The sequence below is a fragment of the Ciona intestinalis genome, chromosome 14, assembly GCF_000224145.3.
Source record: "Ciona intestinalis chromosome 14, KH, whole genome shotgun sequence".
In the NCBI taxonomy this organism is placed as follows: domain Eukaryota; kingdom Metazoa; phylum Chordata; class Ascidiacea; order Phlebobranchia; family Cionidae; genus Ciona; species Ciona intestinalis.
In genome coordinates, this window is record NC_020179.2 from 4,425,075 (window position 1) to 4,449,661 (window position 24,587).

The 24,587-nt window shown below is 36.5% G+C and overlaps 4 protein-coding genes across 4 annotated transcripts in view; all 4 read right to left on the reverse strand.

The window, feature by feature from the left end:
• The window catches only part of LOC100175067, a 25,873-nt gene extending 20,738 nt beyond the window's left edge, over positions 1–5,135 (reverse strand). The window contains exon 1 of the mRNA XM_018814929.2: positions 4,969–5,135. Within this exon, the coding sequence (XP_018670474.1) occupies positions 4,969–5,040 (72 nt within the window). The 5' untranslated portion in view covers positions 5,041–5,135. The remainder of the gene's footprint in view (positions 1–4,968) is intronic.
• Positions 5,136–5,791: 656 nt separating this feature from the next.
• On the reverse strand, positions 5,792–13,317 carry LOC101242312 (protein wntless homolog A-like). Its single transcript, XM_004226892.4, has 9 exons — positions 11,852–13,317; positions 11,157–11,251; positions 10,518–10,665; positions 9,914–10,158; positions 9,370–9,503; positions 8,822–8,987; positions 7,841–8,200; positions 7,362–7,470; positions 5,792–7,284 (listed from the first exon to the last, which is right to left on the reverse strand). Exons 1-9 carry the CDS (start codon positions 11,958–11,960, stop codon positions 7,268–7,270), a joined length of 1,383 nt encoding a protein of 460 aa, XP_004226940.1. The 5' UTR covers positions 11,961–13,317; the 3' UTR covers positions 5,792–7,267.
• Positions 13,318–13,779: 462 nt separating this feature from the next.
• LOC100183598 (protein wntless homolog) lies at positions 13,780–21,198 on the reverse strand. The gene is made up of 10 exons (XM_026837589.1): positions 21,055–21,198; positions 20,020–20,114; positions 19,442–19,580; positions 18,468–18,781; positions 17,969–18,105; positions 17,565–17,733; positions 17,023–17,130; positions 16,357–16,623; positions 15,642–15,792; positions 13,780–15,319 (listed from the first exon to the last, which is right to left on the reverse strand). The coding sequence occupies exons 1-10, from the start codon at positions 21,158–21,160 to the stop codon at positions 15,219–15,221; spliced, it is 1,587 nt and encodes a 528-aa protein (XP_026693390.1). The 5' UTR covers positions 21,161–21,198; the 3' UTR covers positions 13,780–15,218.
• Positions 21,197–24,499, reverse strand: LOC100185256 (acyl-CoA:lysophosphatidylglycerol acyltransferase 1-like). The gene has a single exon (XM_026837594.1). The coding sequence runs from the start codon at positions 23,568–23,570 to the stop codon at positions 22,386–22,388; it is 1,185 nt and encodes a 394-aa protein (XP_026693395.1). The 5' UTR covers positions 23,571–24,499; the 3' UTR covers positions 21,197–22,385.
• Between the last annotated feature and the right edge of the window lie 88 nt (positions 24,500–24,587).

Here is a 24,587-nt window from a genome sequence, read left to right on the forward strand (position 1 = left end):
TTGTTTAACACACGATTAGGTTATTTGGAAATTATGTGTTAAAGGTGTCCCATCTTCCCCCACCCTACTATACCAATTCGATAATGGTCTACATCGTATAGTGAGGCACGTCGTGGGGCCACTTAATTATATATTCAGTGGTTAATAGCTTGTAGTCGTTACAACCACAAGCGTTACAGCTGCGTTTAAGCTAGGATATAAACGACCGATAACGCTCGTGACACGGCTCATATAACTTTAGCTTTTCTTAGAAGCATCGCCGCATACAATTGTAACTCGCTAGTCGCGATCATATAATCTTTACAGCGAAACGCAGCCAAAACAATCTATATTAAGCGATAAATACAACGTAACAATACCATCTATTTAAAACATTCAACTCAGCAATTTAAACACTTGTGATTATGACGTCATATAAAACCACCTTCGTACCGCTTTCGGATTCTAAAGAAAATTATTTTTAGATCTCGCATTTATTTGCCAATCACGTGGTTTGTGTCATTGGTCACATACGTCATGATGACGTCATTGGTGGACCTTGCTTTGAATTCGAATAAATTGTTTCAATTGGAGCGTGGTCGATACGATGCACAAATAAGGGAAACTGCTATTTTAGATCAATATGCGTGAAATATTCACTTGTCGAATTAAAGGCTTGACGTTTTTAAAAGTTTCTTGAAACAAAATAAAATTGAACTCCGGTTATTTATTGGTTTGTTAAAAGATACGACTCTGGCATTTCGGTTGTCCAAATTGGAACCGACGACTTCAGCTGCGCCTAAATGATATAGTTAGTTAAACCACTGTTAATACGAGGCACAAAATGAAGTTGCAACATGAAGTGAAACTTTCGCTTTCGAGTTAAAAAATTCTGGTATTTGGAACCGAAAATTGAACCAGAAAACGAACAGAAATATTGAAAATTAAAAACAGTTTCAGTTGTGGATCATGGTTGTGTTTATTATACTGATGTTGTAACAACGCATGTTGTAATTTAAGAACCGATCTTCTGTGGAACAAATTTGACGTAAATTTTATTAAAACCAATGTCATACCGCGTATAAAATATGATTTTAACTGTCGTTTCGTCGCTATATCCCATCGTTTCAACATTTGGCATTAATTCTTCGTAGCCTGCGCTACCGTAAGCAGAGACACGAACAGAAGTTGTGCAGTTGATTTAGTTTCATCTTTATGCTATCGTAGACTACTTTCAGTTCCTTTTGTTAATTGGTATCAAAATAAACCAGCGCGTTATACCGGTAGCTGTTATTAGAACAAATGTTTTTATTCAACACAAACTACGCCTTAGTGTGGCGCCCATGTTATTTGTTCACGAAAGTTAAACCACGTGTTTCTACGAACATTGTGTTTTAACAGAAGTGGTTGTGATGTCATAGGAATGATTGACGGAAGTATAACACGTGACAAAGGTTCATGAACTTTGAAGTTATTCGTGGTGATTGTTACGTTGATGTGTGGTCATATTAGGAAAACTTATGAAGATATACCAAGAAAAGAAATAATAACTTGACAGTAAGTATAAGGTGTTTAAGAAGACATCCATGTTATAATTCAACAGCGAGCATGAGGTGTGTGAATACACCATGTGTGTATGGTGTATAAAAAGACACCTGTGTTATAATTCGACAGTGGGCATAAGGTGTGTGAATACACCATGTGTGTATGGTGTATAAAAAGACACCTGTGTTATAATTCGACAGTGGGCATAAGGTGTATGAATACACCATGTGTGTATGGTGTATAAAAAGACACCTGTGTTATAATTCGACAGTGGGCATAAGGTGTATGAATACACCATGTGTGTATGGTGTATAAAAAGACACCTGTGTTATAATTCGACAGTGGGCATAAGGTGTATGAATACACCATGTGTGTATGGTGTATAAAAAGACACCTGTGTTATAATTCGACAGTGGGCATAAGGTGTATGAATACACCATGTGTGTATGGTGTATAAAAAGACACCTGTGTTATAATTCGACAGTGGGCATAAGGTGTGTGAATACACCATGTGTGTATGGTGTATAAAAAGACACCTGTGTTATAATTCGACAGTGAGCATAAGGTGTGAATACACCATGTATGTTCAACAACACCACCACATAACATGTTACAACTGACAGCATCCATAAACATTCACTCTAAATCGTCTCGATAATAAACTAGCATCCCACGCAGTTGTACAAACACAAGACAGCGAAGGAAACCATTATACAACCACACAGCCACGCAGTTGTAAACAGTAGATAAATATAGAAGTGATAAAACAACATGAACCTTTAATGCTTCGTGCCATGCCTGGGAACTTAATTTTTTTGACCTTCATTAAAAAAGGATTTTGCTTTTTGAAGTCACACATGCGGTTCATGCACCTGCCTGTATACGAGAAGATTAAACATGCAAAGTATTAGGCTTACAGGACATCTGTTTTACCGCAATATATTAAATAACGAACCATCTCTAAATAAATGAAATTTATGGATAATAAAATGTTTTTAATGAGATATAACTTTCTTTGGTAGGCTACACTTTAGTTGGACTTGATTTTTGTTTGCTGCATATTTAGTAGCACTTGGTGTATTCTGTTATGATACAACGAGAACCGTCCAACAATATGAGTGTTAGATCAGGGCCAGATTCACTGAACATATCATAGTCATAGTATACACATTAATAATGTAAACAAGTTTGATAACATAGACCACACATCCCATATGGGAAAGTATCATAGATTTCATTCATGTAAAATAATGACCAGAAACTATCAAAGTGAGTTACGCTTGCTATTTCCTGGTTCTCACTCATGTAGTTTATGCTTCACAAACTTAAATGCAAAAAAATATTCATTTTATGAAACAAACGTTTTAACTTCCATTTGACAAGGCATCATCATAAATATAACACTGCAAAGCTGGCGAAATGTGGGTATAATTTTGGATATTATACCAGGCATAGTTTAAACAAATTGGGTTCTTTGGCTTAAACATTAATAATAATATTATTATTTATACCAATGTTACGTCTGGTACCAAAAACATCATTATAAACATTTTGCTGACATCATAATTTATAATTAGCCGGTTAAGAAAATTGCTTATGTCATAGTTATAAAAATGCACCTAAAATAGAAATGCCAAAAAAAACATTAAAACGCCATAAAATGCAAGTAATTTCAACATATATACATTAAGATATATGTAGATTAGATTAGATTTATATGACCAGGCATAGATAACAATATTGGCCATTGATGTTTATAATACTGGGTGTTGGTGTATACACATGCTATTGTACAAATATTAGTTGCCAGCCTATAATAATCGCAGTGGAAGTCGTTTAGTTGGTACAATCATAAAAAATTGGCACCAAAACAAAAGTAACCTCTAACCGGTTATTTTCACAGCTGTTAATATGGTTTCAAATGCAAACAACATAACACCTATATATATATATTAGTGATAGTAGCAGCACTATACAGAAATAATACCCAAATGGCACAATAATACGAAAAACACAAAATCTTTTGAAAAATAATTAATTGTATAACTAAAAATTGACATAGGTACTTAAAAAAGTTACGGCAAATACTGCCACAAACTCCCATGTATGCACCCACCCACACAAGAGTTATCGTTTATTTTAGGATAATTGACCCAAAACCTACGTTATTCACTTCCTTATAAAAATAAGGTTCCAGCCATCTGGTGATAAAAACAACACACCCTCCCATGTATTGCAATCTAGCTGTATAAATAAAAAGTAGAAACACAATTAATATTTATGTAACATTCCAAAAGGAAGGAAGCCTTAGGTTTTGCCACAAACAAGATTATTAAAGAACACAAGGAAGAGAGCAAAATAATTATTTCTCATAACAGGAAATGAAAACAGGCTTACCACAAAACAGTGGGGATCAAGGGCAAAAAATATTTATTTTTGGAAGGAAATTTATTTTACTGTGACTTTTATTTTATTGTGATTTGAGGCAACACATTTTTGTGAATATTTAGTAAAATCTGGGGTGACATTGTTAAAATACAGTTACACTCATAGTTGTCAAACATAGGGAACCTCATTGATTAATGTGGTGAATGCAATATACTTTGGCTCTGCTTGTTTGTATAGACACAACAGATGAAAGCTGTTTTAGACTTAAAACTGGAGTAATAAAATATATGATGTCACTTGTCACTCCTGTTTCCTGTTTTTTATATGAGCACCTTCTAACACAGTTGACATTTCTACACTATGTTATGTGCAAGGTATACTAACATATTTCTTTTACAAATTAGTCCTGCATTTGGATGCCAACATTTTAAAGCAGTTACTAATCTGAATCACAAATATAAACAAAAAGCAGATACACAGCTAGCTGTTTAAGCAAATACAAAACTGGGGCAAAACAAGTTTTATGATGATTTTAACATATTAACCGAATAGTAGGAATAATAGCCCATGTATCCAATAGTGGCCAAGTATACCTCATGCTTAGCTAAATGCCACCTTTGTGTTTTGGATGAGTAATTAACCGTTTGGGTAATCATAATCAACATAAATTTGTAGTAATAATTATAACACCTCACTCTACACTCCTCCACAAACAAGTGCTATCACTAAGCCTTGAACCTAAAACTTTTTAGTGACAATACTGGTAACAATTGGTAACAAAAGAAAGGTTTCAATAATTAACTCAACACCTAAACGTTTGTTTTTGCTACTAATTCCAATATGTTTGTTACTTCAATTAATAAAACCTTCTTTATTTTATGAAAACAAGAATGAATAGTGAATACCATTTATTAATGTAAATGAATAGCAAATAAATGAATAAATAAATGAATGAATGAATAAATCATTTATTGCCAAGTGAACACAACTTTGGATGTTACATCATATTTGAACAGATAAATAACTTTATCTCAACATTACATAAATAAAACTTACATTTTTCCGCAGTTTCCTCTCAGGAGGTGACTTCCTCAGCCACCCAGACAGCATAACCCCCCCATTGCTCATAATGCTAGTTATCCTCACAAATATCCAAACATTATAATTTTAAATAAATTTTATAATTGAACACTGATTTTTGGTTGGTTGCCCTGAAAATGCTTTCAAAATTAGGTGAATTAATGAATGCAACTTGTTTGTCCTCACAGACAAACGACAGTTGTTATAACATGGATGCTCTGTTTCATACACCTTGTGCACGGTTGCTAGTTGGAAGTTGCTACCAATATAGAGTTACCACTGTTACCACACATGCAACTTAAATATCCTTCACGTAACATCAGAGTTATATAACTAGGCCTACAAACGTATATAATGAAGCATACTTAACAATAATGCTTCAGCCAATCGCGATTAGGAAGACCTACGTTTTGTTTACACATATTCCGTTCCCCTTATACATATTTGCATAACCTTACACGTACACTAGCATAGCTCTGTGTTAGCTGGCCTACCGAATCTATATGCAATGTAACGTCTTAATGTGGTTCTATATATATATGCTGCAATGCACTTCGCTACACCGAGGTTCTGCACCCAAAATTCGAAGTAACAGCTGATAAAACCCCCGGCAACTTTTTCTTTACGCACCAGTGCACATTTGGCAGTTAAGATTGAAAATGAGGTTTGGCATAAAACTTGTAAACAAAATTAACATTTCCCTAGGAACACTGCACAGTAAAACCTCGCCTACACAGTTACACACGGCTGTCTGCAACTGTCGTTAGCAAAACCAAAGTGCCAACTGACTGCAAAGCACTTCCTTATGACAAACACGCTAATGCTGTTTTACAAGTCATCGCAAATGACATGAATACATTACACAGTAACAGTACATGCCAGTATATATGTAGGGCGCAAATAACATACCGCAGTAAACATATAGCAATGATCTATCACGAGTCGAGTATTCCATGCCCCATTAAAGGCTGACGCATAAACCATTAGTATTATAGCTGTATAGCGCTATGGGAAACCCCATGGGATATACGTGCTACTCTTGTCGGCGACTATTTTACTTCTAAGAAAGATTTGAACGCCGAACTTAGCACGGCGTTCATAACGGCCAATTAACGTTAAGTCTTTAATTGCTGCTTCGTGTTACGAGTGCACATGATATTTTACCCAATGCAAAAAGCGCAAATGTGGTGTAAATAGATGTTTAAGTGACAAATGTACATCTTGGAACGTAATATAACAAATTAGTTTTTACGTAGATATAAAACGATGTAGCAAAATATACAAATAATAACAAGTTACTAATTCTTGGTAAATAAAACAAAAACAATGTTTCATTTTTGCGGTTGTACTAAAAAATGTAAAAGAAAATTAAGTAAAGTTGTCGTTGGTAGCTTGTACTGGGCCATGTGATATAAAGTTTATGTAATTAGCCAACGGTTGGGTCACATGGATGAACTTATTTATCCTCGCGTGACAGGGCAACGACAGTCGTTATAACACGGGCGTTCTGTTCCATACAACTTAAGCTCGCTTACAAGTTAGCACGTATTTAACTTATTTGTCCTCGCCTAGCGGGGCAAAGAAAGTCGTTATAACACGGGTGTTCTATTCCATACAACTTATGCTCGCTTACGAGCTACCACGCATGGGTCGACCGTTCAGACAATCCGTGGTTGGGGCAATTGTCGTTAAGCATCTTGCTGAAAGACACAGACGCACATGTGGTAGCAGTATTGAACACGATATCGTTCAATGCGAACTCCCCATGCGCTGTCCCATAGCAATGGCTGTGAATATGGTGAATCCCATTTGAAGTGGTATATTGGAAACAAGACAATCCCAAACATATTTACATAGAATGTAAATGAGATCTGATTCCCGCAAAAGAAACAGAACACGTGTTATATGCAAATTAGTTAGCGGGAAATAACGACTGGCGTTGTGTCGCTATGCCCTGTCGTTTCATTTTTCCCATTCTTTAATCTTCGCAGCCGTAATCATTTAGACAACAAAGTTGTTATTACAGTAGAGTGGGGGAATATGGGACACATTTTCATTTTGTTTGCTCGTCCCATTTGGTAGTAAACAAATAACATTCAAAGACTTATAAAACCGTATCCTCAAGACAACCATAGACCGTTGTTAATTGTTTAAAACCCGATCGGAATATTTTGATATTCTGTGCTAAAGGTGTCCCATCTTACCCCACCCTACTATATTATTATAAAGTAGTTTTAGTTGTCTATATCTTCACGGAGCAATACTTGGGCTGTGGCTACTGTTCCTGTAGTGCTGTAACAAGAAACAATGTTTGTAAGATTTTATACACGACATACATGGTATGAGTTATAACATGGATGTGTTCTCACCTTGATTTGGTATTTCACTTTTTCTTGGCGAGTACAAAATCATGATAACAAAAGCTTGTATGTTCCACAGGTAGAACGTGATAGTGTATAAACCAGAGCAACTGGAACCCTGTGAAGCATTTAGAATAATCGTGAGATTACAGGCCAACTGGCGTGCTATGAAGTAAAACCGCTACCGTATAGAATAGAAACCCTATTATTAAGTGTCTATAAACTGCCTCAGTGGAGTCTAGATGGTAGCACCCTGGGTGTTGGGGTAAAGGGGTAATATACCTACATGGCTCACTGAAGACCTTACCCTAATAGAATGGAATTTTTATTATTGGGTGTTTATAAACCGCTTCAATGAGAACTAGACGGTAGCACCCTGGGTGTTAGTGTGATAGACAAGCACGCCATCTCTATATGTCTCGCCGTAGGACCCAACGAATATTTCACAGAACCTATCAGCATGGGCGTAATACAATCTAATACTTCACCTTAACATCCATCTTGTATATCTCAGTAAGGATTGAGTAAATGACCGTTACAACATCCGTGATGATGAAATGAATGATCAGCAGTCGTAACCTCATGGTTAAGGGTAAAACCCCACAAACAGAAGTATCAGATGCGGAAATAAACGATGCTGCTTCGGCGAAGAGGTTTGCAAGCAAGTAGCCAAACATAACCACACCAAGGAAAGCTTCTACCAAATTGAGTGTGAGGTTTATATTAAATGGGTTGGCGAGTACAAGTCCTTGTATTGTGAGGTTTGCTACAGCTTGTAAAGATAAGAAGACGCATATTGTTCCAATGTAGATACGGAGACGTAGTTGACGCTTTGGGTGATTGTTGACCTGTGTGTACGAGAGCTTAATAAAGTAATTTAACTTGTTTTAGCGTGACGAGGCAATGAGAGTCGTAACAACATAGATGTTTTGTTAATGCACTTCATGCTCACTGTCAAATTATAACATGAATGTCTTCTTATACACCAGACACACATGATGTATTCATACACCTCATGCTCACTGTCAAGTTATAACATGGATGTCTTCTTATACACCAGACACACATGGTGTATTCATACACCTCATGCTCACTGTCGAGTTATAACATGGGTGTCTTCTTATACACCAGACACACATGGTGTATTCATACACCTCATGCTCACTGCCGAGTTATAACATGGGTGTCTTCTTATACACCAGACACACATGGTGTATTCATACACCTCATGCTCACTGTCGAGTTATAACATGGGTGTCTTCTTATACACCAGACACACATGGTGTATTCATACACCTCATGCTCACTGTCGAGTTATAACATGGGTGTCTTCTTATACACCAGACACACATGGTGTATTCATACACCTCATGCTCACTGTCGAGTTATAACATGGGTGTCTTCTTATACACCAGACACACATGGTGTATTCATACACCTCATGTTTACTATTAAGTTACATAAACCACCTTATGTTGATCCATAAACACAACCCAGAAGATAAGAAGCGCAGCATAGTTGGCTTGTGTAAGAAGCCTAATGATAGCAAGTAGCCATCCAGCATCAAAGAACATTACGATAAGCTCGAATGGGAAATCCACCAACGCTGTTGTAATGCCGAGTAATATGATGGACCTGGATGGTATAAATACGTTAAGACGGGGGGATTATTATTCGTCATGTTAAAGACAAGGAAGGCAAGTCAACTTTTAGGCAACATTGTTTTTACCATGGAAATACTGCTAAAATTTCCAGGTAGAGTTGGATAACTCTGGTCTACGTCCGAGGTCCGCTGGTATGCCCATAAGGCCCCACCCAAAGTATACAAACTATGAACTTATCTATATAGAATAGAATGTGCATATACACTGTTGGGTTAATGGGTCCACTTTATGGACTAAATCCCAGGTCCCATGGTGTGCCTTGCTGTAGGACCTCACCCATATAGAATAGAATGTGCATATAAACTGTCAAACCAGATTACAATGCATATAAATTAAGTACTGATGTAAAACACCTGTGTAACGCTGTTTTAGATGGCAGATGTGATATTACGTTGTGAAACCAGAATGTTGTGATCAACAATATCAGGGTGGGAACCAAACGTATTCCAATAAATGTTAAAGTGAATCTCTTTGTTTGGAAGATCGCCTGGAAATGTACAATAATTAGACTTATTGTAACTGTAAAAATTCAGTAGATCATGAAGTTGGACGATTCTCGTAAGCAAACAGCCGTCAGAACTAAGTATATATGAAAAACATAACCAATATTAATGAAGTCAAACCGGTTGTATTCTGTGAGATAGTAGGGTGGGGAAGACCGGACACTTTAACACAAAATATCCAAATATCCTGCTCGTGTTTTAACCAATTTACAACGGTCTATGGGAGTCGTGAGGATACGGTTTTTATAATTCTTTAAATGTTCTTTGTTTGCTACCTAATAAAACGAAAAAATAGAATGAAAATATGTCCCATCTTTCCCCACCCTATCATATATTTCTTCATATAATACATTTAAGGCTCGTACTCCTCATTCTCACTGTAAAATTTTAACACCTTTGCATTAATCTTTAGTATCTTGGCCTTGGGTGAGAAATTCCTAGGGAAGGTTACCACCATCATGTATTGATGGTAAGTGACAGGTTCAAGGCGTAAGAGTTGGGTTGAATTGCACAAAGGCTGGTTTGAACATCCGTTGCTTTCTAGATACACTTCATTAGTAGATTGGTGAAGAAGTTTCCATGTGTTATCCTCTGGTGCTGTGTATAGCTTGGATGTCATCGTTGTCTTCAACCTATCCACTGTAGATAACACACAATGGTTTAAATCTTGTATTTATGGGATGTTGAAGCAATGTAAATGTGGATACGTGGGATGGTAATCCTCTTTTACGTCGCGTTACATCACCCATAAAGTTACAAACGAGGTAAATTGTAAGCGGGCACGAGGTGTATGAAACAGAACACCCGTGTTATTACGACTGGCGTTGCCTGCTATGCGAGGACAAATAAGTTACATACGCAGTAACTAGTAAGGACGCACGAGGTGTATGAACACTCGTGTTATAATAACGACTGTTGCAGCCCCGCCACGAGGAAGATTTTATAAATAAGTTACATTCAACCAGCAATGTACCCAAATCACAATCACCCCAGTTTACCTTGAGTGTTGTTGGCCCCCGCGTAGTTGATTTCCAAATACACCATCATAAACCTCATCCATTTAGTAATAATCAATCCATCTTGAAGACCCCCAATGCGAATCCAGTATTTCACATCTTGCTGGTTGTATTTAACATTACTGAGATCCTAAAAGGTATAAAGAAAATATCCTGAAAGGTGTGATAACATCATTACACTGTTGGGGTGATGGGCCAAATCTGGCCTAAATCCCAGGTCCCATGGCATGCCTTACTGTAGGACCTCACCCATATAGAATAGAATGTGCAAATACAATGTTGGGGTAATGGGCCAACTCTGGTCTAAATCCCAGGTCCCATGACATGCCTCACTGTAGGACCTCACCCATATAGAATAGAATGTGCATATACAATGTTGGGGTAATGGGCCAACTCTGGTCTAAATCCCAGTTCCAAGGCGTGCCTCGCTGTAGGACCTCACCCATATAGAATAGAATGTGCATATACAATGTTGGGGTAATGGGCCAAACCTGGTCTAAATTCCAGGTTCCATGGCATGCCTCACTGTAGAACCTCACTCATATAGAACAGAAGTTCTTATTGTTCAACACAACAGTTCTATGGTGTCGGATCAAACACATTTATTCCTTGTTTACTTACATGGACTTGACATTCACTTAGTTCAACGACGCCTAACGATTCGTTGCTGATACAATGTGAGCCTTGTTGTGACGTAACAAACGTAGTTTGTGGTGCTGAAATAAAGTAGAACGTTGATTTATGATGTTATAAGTAGCATTCATTGCGCTTCTTGTAACTAGATTTAATCTATATTATACGTTATGTCTGATGTTGCTAATTGTGGAATATAAAGAGTTATACAGTCACAATATATTATTGTATATTTATGATATTCGTCTGTAGAATAAATGTAGCGTACTTTATCCTCGCGTGGCCGGAAAACGACAGTCGTTATAACACGGGTGTGCTGTTTCATACACCTCGTGCCAGTTTGCGAGTTGGGGGTGATTGTTTTCTTTAGATTTGTCATGTATATGGCTGTTAATTTAGGCAACCCATTAGTGACCATAGGGTTGGAGCAATTACCGTTAAGTGTCTTGCCCAAGGACACATATGCCCACAGTGGTTGTAGCGTCGAGCCCTGAACCCATTACCTCTGGCTCTGGGTTGCAGGCAGGCGCGCTAACCGTTTGGCCAAGGCGCCGTGAATAATACCAGTGTCTCTCGGTTATAATGCAATCGCGTACCTACTGAGACTTGCAACGGTATAAGAAGGAACCGTAAAAGAGAAACATGAAACATCTTATACATACACTAAGCTTATGTCAACTCACCTACGACGCTGCCGAGTATTATGAACACAACAAATAGAACAACGTAAGCTGACGATGCGACGATCAGCTGTTTCAAAGTCAAGTTGATTTTCAAACGAATATCATCCATCTAGAAAGCTATAGATGCAGTAATACACAACGCTCGGTTAAATATCTGTGTGTAATGAATGAATGAATTTAGCGTTGCAACGACAGTCGTTATAACACGAGTATTCTGTTACCTATTGCCCGCTAACGAGTTACCACGTGTATAACTTTCTGGATAATTTGGGACACATTAGTGACCAGTAGATTGGGGCAATTGTAGTCGTGTGTCTTGCTCAAGAACACATGCGCCCAAAGCAAATTATCTTATACGAAATGGTTATATAAAGTAACTGCCGCCTGTCTGTTTTGACTTTCTGCCAAATACGCTAAAGGTACAGTCGTAAGACTCCCAATAGCTTTCAACAAAAAGTTATGTGCTTATACACCTCTTACATAAACTATATGTAGCGTTACTGCCGTAGGACTCTGTTTATTTAACGCCTAATGTTGCATTAATCTACAGATTTAAATACAACCCATTAGTGAGCGTTGGAATGGAGCAATTGCAGTTAAGTGTCTTGCCCAAGGTCTATACTCTATGTAACTCCCTAAACTGTCTAGTATATTTGCTGTAGGGTCAATAAATTTTCAACAAAAAGGTCTACACCTTTCTACATACACACGATATGTAGCGCTACTTACACACCGTGCTTGCTAAACACATTATGTTGCCATACCCTGCATCACCGAAGGGCAAGCAGAGATGATTTTACGCTTAAATTGCAGCCAGTAAATCGTTACCGCTTATCTAAATTACATGCCATGTATTTTATCACAGGCTTAATCAACCACATCTAACTTGCAAAGCGGAATTCGACGCGGTATGACGTATACCTGGTGTTATTACTAGCTCGGTATAAGCAACTGTGGTATTTTACATGCAAATGGTTTCATGTTGTTAAAAGTGCTAAATATAGAAGCGATATCGCATGAAAACGAACCGTGGGCTTATGCTATGGCTGTTAAAACAAGATTGGGAAATGTGGGACATTATGTGTTAACGTTTTCCATCTTACCCCACAATACTATATATTGGTTTTTGTTACCATATTCTAAGAGACCATAGAATAAACGGCACCCTGTGAACAAGTGATAAGCAGTGTTGATACCAATACGTTACATAAACACAGCATACGATTCGCTCACGGGAGAATGAACTTTCAACCTCCGCTAACGTTGTATAAACTGTAGTTGCGGCGTCGAAGTAAAAACAAACTAAACTTGAAGCTAAACCAATACAAACCCGCACTAACATTATGGTTGGTATAAATAAACTGTACAACCCGCTAAAATTAGATAGGCGTGTGAACGTATATGGCATATATAAGTATGTATACACCAGTGCATAACATAGATATTATATGTTATAAATACAAAATTAATGTAAAATGCGGACGGAAAAAATCTAAAACTGTTAAAAAATGTAACATTTTTTCCGCTTAAATATTAAATTAGAAACCCTTAAAAAAAATTATAAAGTGGACCATCTTGCCTCGCGTACCATCTTACCCCACCCTACATTAAATACTAAATGTAACATGTGGTCTGAATAAAACTGTGAGTGTGGAATAATTATGTATCCTTACATTTTGACCACAGCACCTGTGTTCTGTTATCGTTATAATTCATACAGTAGGGTGGGGGAAGATCCCATTCAGTGAAAAACAAAGAACATTCTAAGAATAACAAACTGTATCCTCACGGCTTCCATAGACGGTTGTTAATTGTTTAAAACACGATCAGGATATTTCGATATTATGTGCTAAAGTTGTCCCGCCTTCCCCACCCTATTATACCACATTACTATACATGTTACACTGTGACTTCTAAAAACAATCACCTTTACAATATTTGAGCTGCTTTATTACCAAACAGAAGTTACCACAATATGACAAAGTGGAAATTATTAGTAAGATAAGACCCATGTAGTAATACTGTATAAACTGTGCAAGGAATATCTGGATACTATTATAAAACAAAGGCACCAGTTAATGTAATAACAAAGTGCTTCTCAACCTTTTAGCAGCAACCCAAGTATTAGGTCTGACCATATAGTAATAGCAAAGCTTTGGCGACTTTCTGGAATTAAATTTCACACAAAAAGTGTTAAGCATAAAAAAAAATTAACTTTTATAATAGCAGAAAAAGATTTGTGAATTACTGTAGTAGACGACCCAATTAATTGAAATATTGAGCCAGGGGTTGAGAAGCATTGTTATACAAGGGTGGAAGCTTTAGTATTTACAGTGCAGCTTTGGAATAGTTTTAGTTTAACATTTGCTACAAAAATGAAAGTCAAATTTACTGGGTGTAAAAAAGTAGAAAAACATATTTTGGCAAATATAAATCAAACACATAATTGCTGAAAGTGTAATAGTAGTTGTGTAATACTGCGCGTGTGTCATGTAGAATTATATTTCATTGCTTTTAATATGATTTAATTATAGACGTTTGATTGTATGATTAAATAGATGAAGTATGGTTGAACTAAAAAAGCTACGCTGAAGTGTAAACACCTCTTTAAAAGAAGAAATACAAAGAAATATCTACGCTGACCTGCGCTGAACAACGCTGGGTGTAATATTTTTTTGTTTATACTTTTACATTAAGGTTAGCTACTCCTTGGTGTAAATGCCGCTTAAAAAAAAACAAAAAAAGAAATATTTATGCTAAGCAGACCTAAAAATCATTTACGAAAAGCAACGTAAGCAGGAAAGATGAACATTGCGTACAACAAAATTTTGAACCTTAACACCACTCACGTTTACAGAAAACTTTGATAGAAAAATGGAATAGTTTACAGAATGATTGCAAAAACACAAGGCACCTACATATGCTACCACCTTAACAAGCGTTGTATAAAGATAAAGGCTTAATTAGGAAGAAGATTTGATTGGAGTGTAGGCAGTGACAGTCATACTTATATAAAGAGCAAGCCATGGGATCTAGGATTTAGACCAGAGTTGGCTCATTACCCCAACATTGTATATTCACATTCTATTCTATATGGGTGAGGTTCTACAGTGAGGCATGCCATGGGACCTCGGATTTAGGCCAGAGTTGGTCCATTACCCCAACATTGTATATGCACATTCTATTCTATATGGTGAGGTACCTACAATGTGGCATGCCATGGAACCTGGAATTCAGGCCAGAGTTGGCCAATTATCCCATTTTACAAGGTAAACAGCCAACCCTATATTTCATGTGGTTATAGTCTTGTCTAAATATTGTGCGAAATAAAATTGTTTACAAACTTTTCATCGTCATGAGTCAGCGTTTAATCCTCTCTCTCTTTTTGCTGAGTCATTTCAAACAGGTCGCTATGATTATTCAGCAGATTCTGATGCACGCCAACTAGCTCTTGTTCAGAATTCTCGTCTGAAACAAAGTTGGGAATATTATGGAGGTTAAAGTAAATTGAATGAACGTATGTAACTAATTTATCCTCACACGCCAGAACAATGACAGTTGTTAGTTATAACACAAGTGTTTTGTTTAGTACACCTCGTGCCATTCACAAGTTAGCATATGTAAAATTAAGATAAAATTAATTATTTTTACATTAAACAATTAATAATCTTTTTTTGCCATGCATAGTTTGACATATAAATTAAGAACATCATCTTTATCATGCCAACATTTCATTTGCCATGCGACACAGCATGGTATATATTAAACTAAGAATGAATAATCAACCTACCATTATCCAAGTCATATAGTTTATGTGATGGCGCATACAAGGATAATATGAGGAAAATATAAATGTTCCACAAGCCATACACCCCAGTGAAGAACGCTGAAGCCACTTCTACATCCTTGGAGAATAAACCTTCAAACACCCCGTCCAATTTCTGGGGATGGGGATTTGGTTACGTTTTGTTTGTTGGGATATTTATGTCATGGGATAATATAATGTCGTGCCTTGGACATTTTGTTCAATTTCTGGGGGGTTAGGAGCATTTGAATACGATTTTGTGTTATTTATATCATGCAAATACAGTTCATTTAAATGTGACCAAACAACAGTTGGTCTATTACTCCAACATTGTATATGCACATTCTATTCTATATGGGTGAGGTCCTAGACATGCCATGAGACATGCCATGGGACCTGGGATTTAGACCAGAGTTGGCCCATTACCCCAACATTGTATATGCACATTCTGTTCTATATGAGTGAGGTCCTACAGTGAGACACGCCATGGGACCTGGGATTTTGACTAGAGTTGGCCCATTACCCCAACATTGTATATGCACATTCTGTTCTATATGAGTGAGGTCCTACAGTGAGACACACCATGGGACCTGGGATTTTAACCAGAGTTGGCCATTACCCCAACAATGCATATGCACACATTATTCTATATGAGTGAATTCCTATAGCAGTCTTCGTCTGATATTGTTATTGTACTTACTTGTTCCAATATAAAGAAGACAACAGTGAGACTTGCAGTGACCACAGACAACAACATCAAGGTTCGAAATCTGTTGACGACCGAGATGAAATATTCAGATCTTTCTTTTGATAAATTGAACTTTCGTTTGAAACGAATCGATCGGAAAACTTTGAACACGAGGAAGCAAATAAGGAGGAGATAGATTCCTCCACCAATACTCGCTACCACTAGGAGTGCTAAAGCTGCAGATGGGTGGGACCATACAGTGGCAAAGGGGTTCATGATCTGAAAAAAATGAATTTGTTTTTTTTTAACCTAAAAAAAATTAAAGGTAGAGTCTAACAAATTTTGTAACTTATTTATCTTTATGTGGCAGGGCAACGAGAGTCGTTATAACACGGGTGTTTTGTTTTTATACACCTCATGCCCCGTTACTACTTACCACGCATGTAACTCTGTGGGTGATTGTTGTTCTGTAAGGCTAAGGATTTGGTCAACCTATTAGTGACCATAGGGTTGGAGCAATAGCTGTTAAGTATAAAGCTACGAATCCTGTATCCAGCTTTCAATTAGAATATGGTTGGCAAATTTGATAATATATGGATATAAATCAAATAAACTGACATAATAATGTTATATATACAGAATATTATAATTCAGTCACTTCAGTCACACAAGCCACACCTGCATTCCTCTCTCTGCAAGTTCAAATCCAAGCAAGGATAACGTAGTGACGCAAATACTACCAAGTTGCCATTTATACGAAGATATTTTGTTTCTATGAGCTTGGTCCTGTGGGGATAAAGGGTATTATGATGTCATTGAGAGCAGATGTCATTTAAGTATTAGCAAGTTTGCGTATATGCTGCACAGGTTGCACTTCAACAGAATTGCAAAACTCTACTCCAATGTGTGATGCTTATTCAAGTCAACATATACAATATACGCCTGTATAAAGCATGGGATTCTTATGTATATACTAACCTACTTGTTTACATACAGTGGGTTGGGGTAAGATGGGACACTAAATGAGTGTGAGTACAGGCTGTGATATTAAACAAAAAACATCCAAAGTATTTCATAGTCCATCTAAAATAGCATTGTTTTTTGTTTAAAACATGGTCAGGGCTTCTAGATATTGTGTGCGAAGGGTGTCCCATCTTACCCCACAGTACTATATGTATATAGCAGCCTACACACTTAACCACACATATATAGTTACCTACCATCTGATGTTCCCCTATGAAGATGACCCAGAATGACAGGAGGACAACGTAGAAGAAACCTTGTCGAAGATCAGTGAAGAGCAACATCCAGGGAGCATGGAGGAAGATGGTGAACAACTCTAACGGGAGATTGAGGAACAACAGGGAGAGGCCGAGAGCAAAGATTGATCTGGGAGGGAGGTGTTTATAAACATGTTCGAGTTCATACATAGTTGTGTTGCACAACCAATTTTACTTTTATGGCAGTGTGCAACTTTCGATATGGCCGACAATTTGCCAATATTATTACACTTACACTTTGTACGTCTTGGAAAGTAAAGCAACATGGCTGTCTTCTAATACACCGGCATACTTTTCAACACTATATGCATACATATACTTCCATACACCATAAATACACTTACTTTTCAATCAGCAAAGATTTTCTTGAAAGTGAAGAAACTCGCCTCCAAAACCAAACCAGAGGAAATATCATGGTAGTGAACAAAGCAACTTTTAAACTGATCCAAACTTTTGTAAAACCTCCAGTTTGTGTGATGGTCTGTAAGGTAATAACTGAATACAAGATGCAGGTACAGCTTATAAGGTTTCAGGCCAAGATGTTATTATAGATTACAGTATATGTTAAACAACCATTGGGTATTACCTCACTGTAGGACCTCCCTAAAATAGAATAAATTGATCATATAACATGTTGGGATAATGGGCCAACTCTGGTCTAAATTCCAGGTCCCATGGCGGGCCTCACTGTACGACCTCATCCATATAGAATAGAATGTGCATATATAATGTTGGAGTAATGGGACAACTCTGGCTTAAATCCTAGGTTCCATGGCATGCATCACTGTAGGACCTCACCCTTATAGAATAGCATTCACCACACCATAAATATAAAGCACCTACCACTGTGTTGGCTTCTGTAATTTTCCCCGTTTTCATATTCTTAGAAGTCTCTGGGTGTCTCTCATCAACAGGCAGTCTTATGTTGACCAAATAATATTTATGCGGGACAGACCCAAGTTGGAAAAGGTACATGTAGTCACAGTCGTATTGGTGGTCGTCTGATTGCTCCGACTTCTCGTAATCAAACGTGCATTCATAATCTCTGATAACCTCATCCGATTGTGCGAGAAGAGTCCATACATCATGTTCAATATGGGCAGCAGGATGGTCACTGTATGCCAGTGTAATGTTCATGTGTAGCTGGGTACCTGGGACTAAAAGAAGGGTTGGTGAGACTGCCATTATATTATATTCTTATATATGAATACATGGTATTTTTTCATATATATGAGGGCTGTTTCATTCGTATATATAAGAATTTTTATTATTTTACCTACCATGTATGAATACATGATATTTGTTTACATTTTTTTGTTTACAGTTATTTGTTTACAGATGTATATATTATTGTATATTTAAGCTTACATAACAGTTTTCTCTCTTTTTTCATGTATTGTGCATGCAGAATTTAAACACTCTTCACGAAATATAGAGTAGGGTGGGGGAAGATGGGACTTTACCACATAATATCCTGATCGTGTTTTAAACAATTAACAACGGTCTATGAGAGTCGTGAGGATACGGTTTTATGATTGTTTGAATGTTCTTAGTTTACTACCTAGTAGGTCGAGAAAATAGAATAAAAAGGTGTCCCATCTTCCCCCAACCTACTATATTCAAAATTTAATACATTCATCATTTGGTAAAAATGCTTCACAGCTTTGTAGTTACTTTTGTAAAATATTCGTTAGTTTCATGAGATGTTTTTTAGGGATACATAAGCCTTTCACATATTTTCTCACGTATTTATACACTTATATTTTCTTTTATATAATATGGATTAATGAATAGGCCTACATTATTACAACACCCACCATATTGATTATCATGTTTATAAATATTGCTGAATGAAAGCAGAGTCAACATGTATTGGAACCAAGGTATCATTGGCATTCCTCCTTTAGGTATTAACACAGAAAATACGACGTCATTGGGACTTCCATGGTCCAGTGACTGTGGGGATGATTAGAGGTTTGGTTATGACTGGTTATAACAGAGTTGACCCATTACCCCAACATTGTATATGTACATTATATTCTATATGAGTGAGGTCCGACAGTAAGACACGCCATGGGACCTGGGATTTAGGCCAGAGTTTGACCATTACCCAAACATTGTTTATGCACATTCTATTCTGTATGAGTGAGGTCCTACAGCAATGTATGCCAGGGAACAAAAGAAATAAGTGTGTCGTCCCATGACGTGCCTCAGGGGGAATTGGTTAATTAACATCAATACACTAAAAAACTATGTCACATTTCCTTACATTTAAAATATAAATGGGCCAACTGTGACCTGAACCTTAGGTCCCCATGGAGTGTCACACAGTTGGACCCCACCCTTATAAAATGAATAAACAGATATATTTATAAAATAAATAAATATAAATTACCGCGTGCTGACAAACACGAGGAAGAACAAATTGTTGTTTGGGGTTTCCTCGACAAGCTTGCGCAGTTTGCTGGATGGTCATCGATGGTCGAGGTGCTGGGGTCGGATATATGGGTTAATACAAGCATACAGGGTGTGTAAGGGGGGGTCAATGAAGGTGCGTGAAAAGTACATACAATTCACCATGGCATAAAACAATTGCTACAGACATATGGGCACAAGGTTATATCAGTGAAGCAGAAAAAATGCTATTTGACTATCTGTTTTTTTTGACGCTTATAAAAATTTTATTAGATTTGATTTTGAATAGGATATTTCATGCTTAAAAAAGAGGAATGTGTGAAATTGCCGTGATAGGTTGAGATTCCATGGCAGTTATGTTGCTACGGTGATTTCATGTTGTGTTGAATACATGTTTAATCCAGGATATGTAAAGGTATGGTTAACGTGGTAATTATGGATGTTAGAACCATTGTCCTGCCTTGATTGTAACTTATGTGGAATTAACAGATCATTTATGGTATGATTTACTAGATTGAAATTTATAATAACTTATAAAAGTTAACTCAGCATTGGGCTATTTCAGGTTTCTGCAACACAAACACACATTAACAGAAAAACTGGAAACAAAACTCGACTGGCTTTTGACTGGTTAAAATATAAAATTGGTTGACCACAAAGTTACGTGCATGGTAATTCGTAAGCTGGCACAAGGTGTATAAAACAGAACGCCATGCAAGGATAAATAAGTTACATATGTGGTAATTTGTAAGCGGGCACGAGGTGTATGAAACAGAACACCATGCAAGGATAAATATTAAATAAGTTACATACGTGGTAATTTGTAAGCTGGCACAAGGTGTATAAAACAGAACGCCATGCAAGGATAAATAAGTTACATACGTGGTAACTGGTAAGCGGGCACGAGGTGTATGAAACAGAACACCCGTGTTATAACGACTGTCATTGAACTGCCATGCAAGAATAAAGCAAGTTACATTCATTCATCCATTAAATATTAATGTGAATATCTTACCTACAAGAGCTCCGATTAATACGAATCCAATAAGCAAACACAGCAAACCAAACACCATTATCAGTAACTTCTTAGTGGAGAGGTTCTCAAGTACAGTGCCCGCCATATTGAATTGTCTAATGCTCTATGATTGTCTGTATAACTATATGAATGTAAACACAAACGAGGTAATACATTGAGAGTACATAGGAAACAGTGTAAAGTTTTTCACAGTATAATAAACATATCACAGTTAGCATTGGGCAGTCTACATTTGGTAGCGTGCATATTTTGAATATAATATATGACATAAATATGATAACGACATAAAAAGCAGTGGTATTTTTATTTTTAGTTTTTTGTTTGGAACACTTTACGAGGTAATAGCGACCACAGTGATGTCATAATAACAATCATAGTATTGTCACAGTAGCAGGAAAAATACAATTCAGTAATGAAAATATTGATTGTATTTAAATCAATATTGAAGATGGCTCTATCTATCTGGGTATATACTATAGTAACAATATTGGAATTAAAACTAAAAGGTATGTACGTAGTATATTGGCGGCAAAGTTTTTTAACAGGGGTAACATATTTTGGAACCAAAGTTTTAAGCTTAAAACAGCTTTTACCCCGCTGTTAGGTGTCTATACAAACAAGCAGAGCCAAAGTATATTGCATTCACCACATTAATCAATGAGGTTCCCTATATTTGACAACTATAAGTGTAACTGTATTTTAACAATGTCACCTAGAGTTTACCCTGCTGTTAGGTGTATATACAAACAAGCAAAGCCAAAATACATTACATTCGCCACAATAATCAATGAGGTTCTCTGTGTTTAACAACTATGAGTAAGCATGTTAAGACGTTATATCTTTAACAGTAGGTAACTATGGGTACAGGCCGTGCATATGAAGTACTGAAAAACATTATATACTGGATTCACCACAGGAACTTAGAGGTTCCTTATGTTTAACCAATATATATGGTTGTAAAAATCACAACATATTGGGGTTCATATCTTTAACATTAGATAAGTATATGAATAAAGCAAAATATATGACAACAAACAAAGTATATATGAGAACTCCTTGTTATAACACTTGTGCAATATAACTTAAAAAGAGGTGGAAAAATGTTTCTTTGGGTAAAACAATTTAAAATCAATCCAATTTAATATAAGTAAAGCCTACAATGGCAGATGTTTCACAAAGTCTACTCAGTCTGCCATAATGATAATTGTAACCTTATTAATTACATATTTTTTGTATAACACACAAAAACTGTTGCTATCATCAGTGCTTGTAAAATACTGAGTAGACTTGGCGAAACATTTGCTGTATATTTAAAACAATGAAAAACATAAAGAACATATGTTGTAAATAAAAGCCCAACCTAGAATAACATAGATGTTTACCATTATAATATGTCTATAATACAAAGGTGCAACGCGAGGAGAAGTGCCATTTTCCGAGGGAAATTTACCATGCTTATAGAAATATGATAATAATTCTTCTTTCTCATAGAATAATTCATAAAGCCACTTAGTGACATCATAGTTACCATTATTACATGGTGTGGAAGTAATTATTTCACTTGCTGGTTTGATTCTGTAATGAACATGTATGGTTTGCCGGCCGCGATGGCCTATTATGAACTCACTACAACTCATTGTTTGTTTGTATCCAATTGTTACATCAATAATCCACTTTATTGGACAAGAATCGCTCGAATTCCTATTTGTCGTTGGGCCCAATGCAGTAAAACCAGCAGAATTGTCACAACTTCCATTTTTTCCTGGATATTTCCCGTCCACACCCAAGGTATCCAATATACACTGCACAGCACCTGATCTAGGCAGGGCAACATGCTCCAGTATTGGGAGATCATTTTTACGAGCGAATCTTTGACTACCACTCCTTCGCTTGCTTAGGAATCCACCCTCGGGAAAAACTATCACCCATTTACGATTCCTGCTCCTGAAATTATCAACAATAGATTTTTGAAGTCGTACAAGCTCATTTGATGTTTCAGAGTTTTTAAAAAACATTTTCAATCTTTTTGCGTCAACTGATTGTAGAAGAAAAAAGTCATTGTGACATTTTGCCATCCAGCCATAGGGGATAAATTGTATAAGCCAGTCAGACACCCACATTGTGCTTGCGGCTGCATTAGGTGTAGCATGCAGACACCTCATCAGAACAGCTATATCTACAGGGGTTTGATGGTTAAGTAGAAGCAATGATTCCTCCCCTGCTATAACTGATACGTCATCTCCAGTCAGAAGGAAAGTATGTCCAGCTAAGTCGCCCCATGACCCAGCAGATGACATGTATAACACATACAAGGTGTCTACAATTGCCAAGAAAAACTTCTTGCTTAGAAGCTTCAATGGTTGCAGCAAAACAAAAGTAGTAACAAACAATATGGGTCCGAATATAGTTTGGTAAAGCCAATATATCAGTATTATAACTCTGTAGCATAGATTTGTGAAGGTGGAAAAATTATACTGGCGGGTATGGGACACCATTTTGCTGAAGCACTCGAAACAAAGAAAGTAACCAAGTTGAATTTGGTTGGATCAGCCCCCTTAGAACCTCTCCCATATAGAATAGAAACGATTTTTATCCTCTTTTGAGATTTTTGGCAAAATGTAACAAACTGTTCTGCTTTATGACATCACACTGAGGTAGAATTGTAGAATTGACTCCTTATGACTCACAGTGGCATATTATTATAAACTACAAAACATTTACTAATACTACCTGCTAAGTGTTAAAATAAAGATTTAAATTTCACAGAATTTGCATAAATTGAACAAATTATAAACACGCAAAACACCGGTTATAAAATTGAAACTGCACAACGAAAGTGCAAATTATTATGCATAAAATTTGTATTGTTATTGTTAATATGTAACAAAGGAAAACAATAAACAATCAACTTCCTATTTAATCCCTGATGTATGGTATCAATGTAAGAGAACAGGAAATTAACATCGAAAATGTTCATTCAAATTTTAATTAAATATTATGATGTATGTACATTATGTAAATATGCTACTTGCATTTTTAAGGTTTAGTTTTATAAATTTATTAATTGGAAAATTAAGACATGGTTTAGGTCAGGTGAATGGTGTCAACAAAAAATTTAAAACACAGGAAAATGTAAATAGAACTAAACAAGTTTAAATAAGAACTTAAAAATAAAACCCTTAAATTTGTAGTAAGGTATAAGCAATAATTTGGAACATAAAGTTCCTAATACAGCTTCTCATGCAAAAAGCTTAGTTTTGTAAAATAAATATATGTACCGCGTGTTTAGAGTGAGCATTAAAAAGGTTATGTTTACACTCTATGCTTTTAGTACGAATAGGTAGAAATCAACAAAACGAGAATGTTATTATAAAATGAGAGAAGAAGGCACTGCAGTTTCGTTAATCTAGTTAGATAAACGCAGGTAACTGCTGGTAGAGTTAAAAGGTATCATGGCCATCTTACTTTTATAGTCAAACACAAAACTACAAATTTATACCATTGATTTTGAG

What these genes read in the sequence shown, in the direction of transcription:
- LOC100185256 (XM_026837594.1), bottom strand. Translation starts at nt 23,570, where the DNA reads ATGGTGTCCCATACCCGCCAGTATAATTTTTCCACCTTCACAAATCTA.
- LOC100183598 (XM_026837589.1), bottom strand. Translation starts at nt 21,160, where the DNA reads ATGGCGGGCACTGTACTTGAGAACCTCTCCACTAAGAAGTTACTGATA. An exon ending in ATTAATCGGAGCTCTTGTAG is followed by an intron (nt 20,115 to 21,054) that starts GTAAGATATTCA and finishes ATCCGACCCCAG; the next exon opens with CACCTCGACCATCGATGACC. An exon ending in AAATCTTTGCTGATTGAAAA is followed by an intron (nt 17,734 to 17,968) that starts GTAAGTGTATTT and finishes CCTCCCTCCCAG; the next exon opens with ATCAATCTTTGCTCTCGGCC.
- LOC101242312 (XM_004226892.4), bottom strand. Translation starts at nt 11,960, where the DNA reads ATGGATGATATTCGTTTGAAAATCAACTTGACTTTGAAACAGCTGATC. An exon ending in TAAGTGAATGTCAAGTCCAT is followed by an intron (nt 10,666 to 11,156) that starts GTAAGTAAACAA and finishes TATACCTTTTAG; the next exon opens with GATCTCAGTAATGTTAAATA. An exon ending in TACTAAAGATTAATGCAAAG is followed by an intron (nt 9,504 to 9,913) that starts GTGTTAAAATTT and finishes GTACATTTCCAG; the next exon opens with GCGATCTTCCAAACAAAGAG.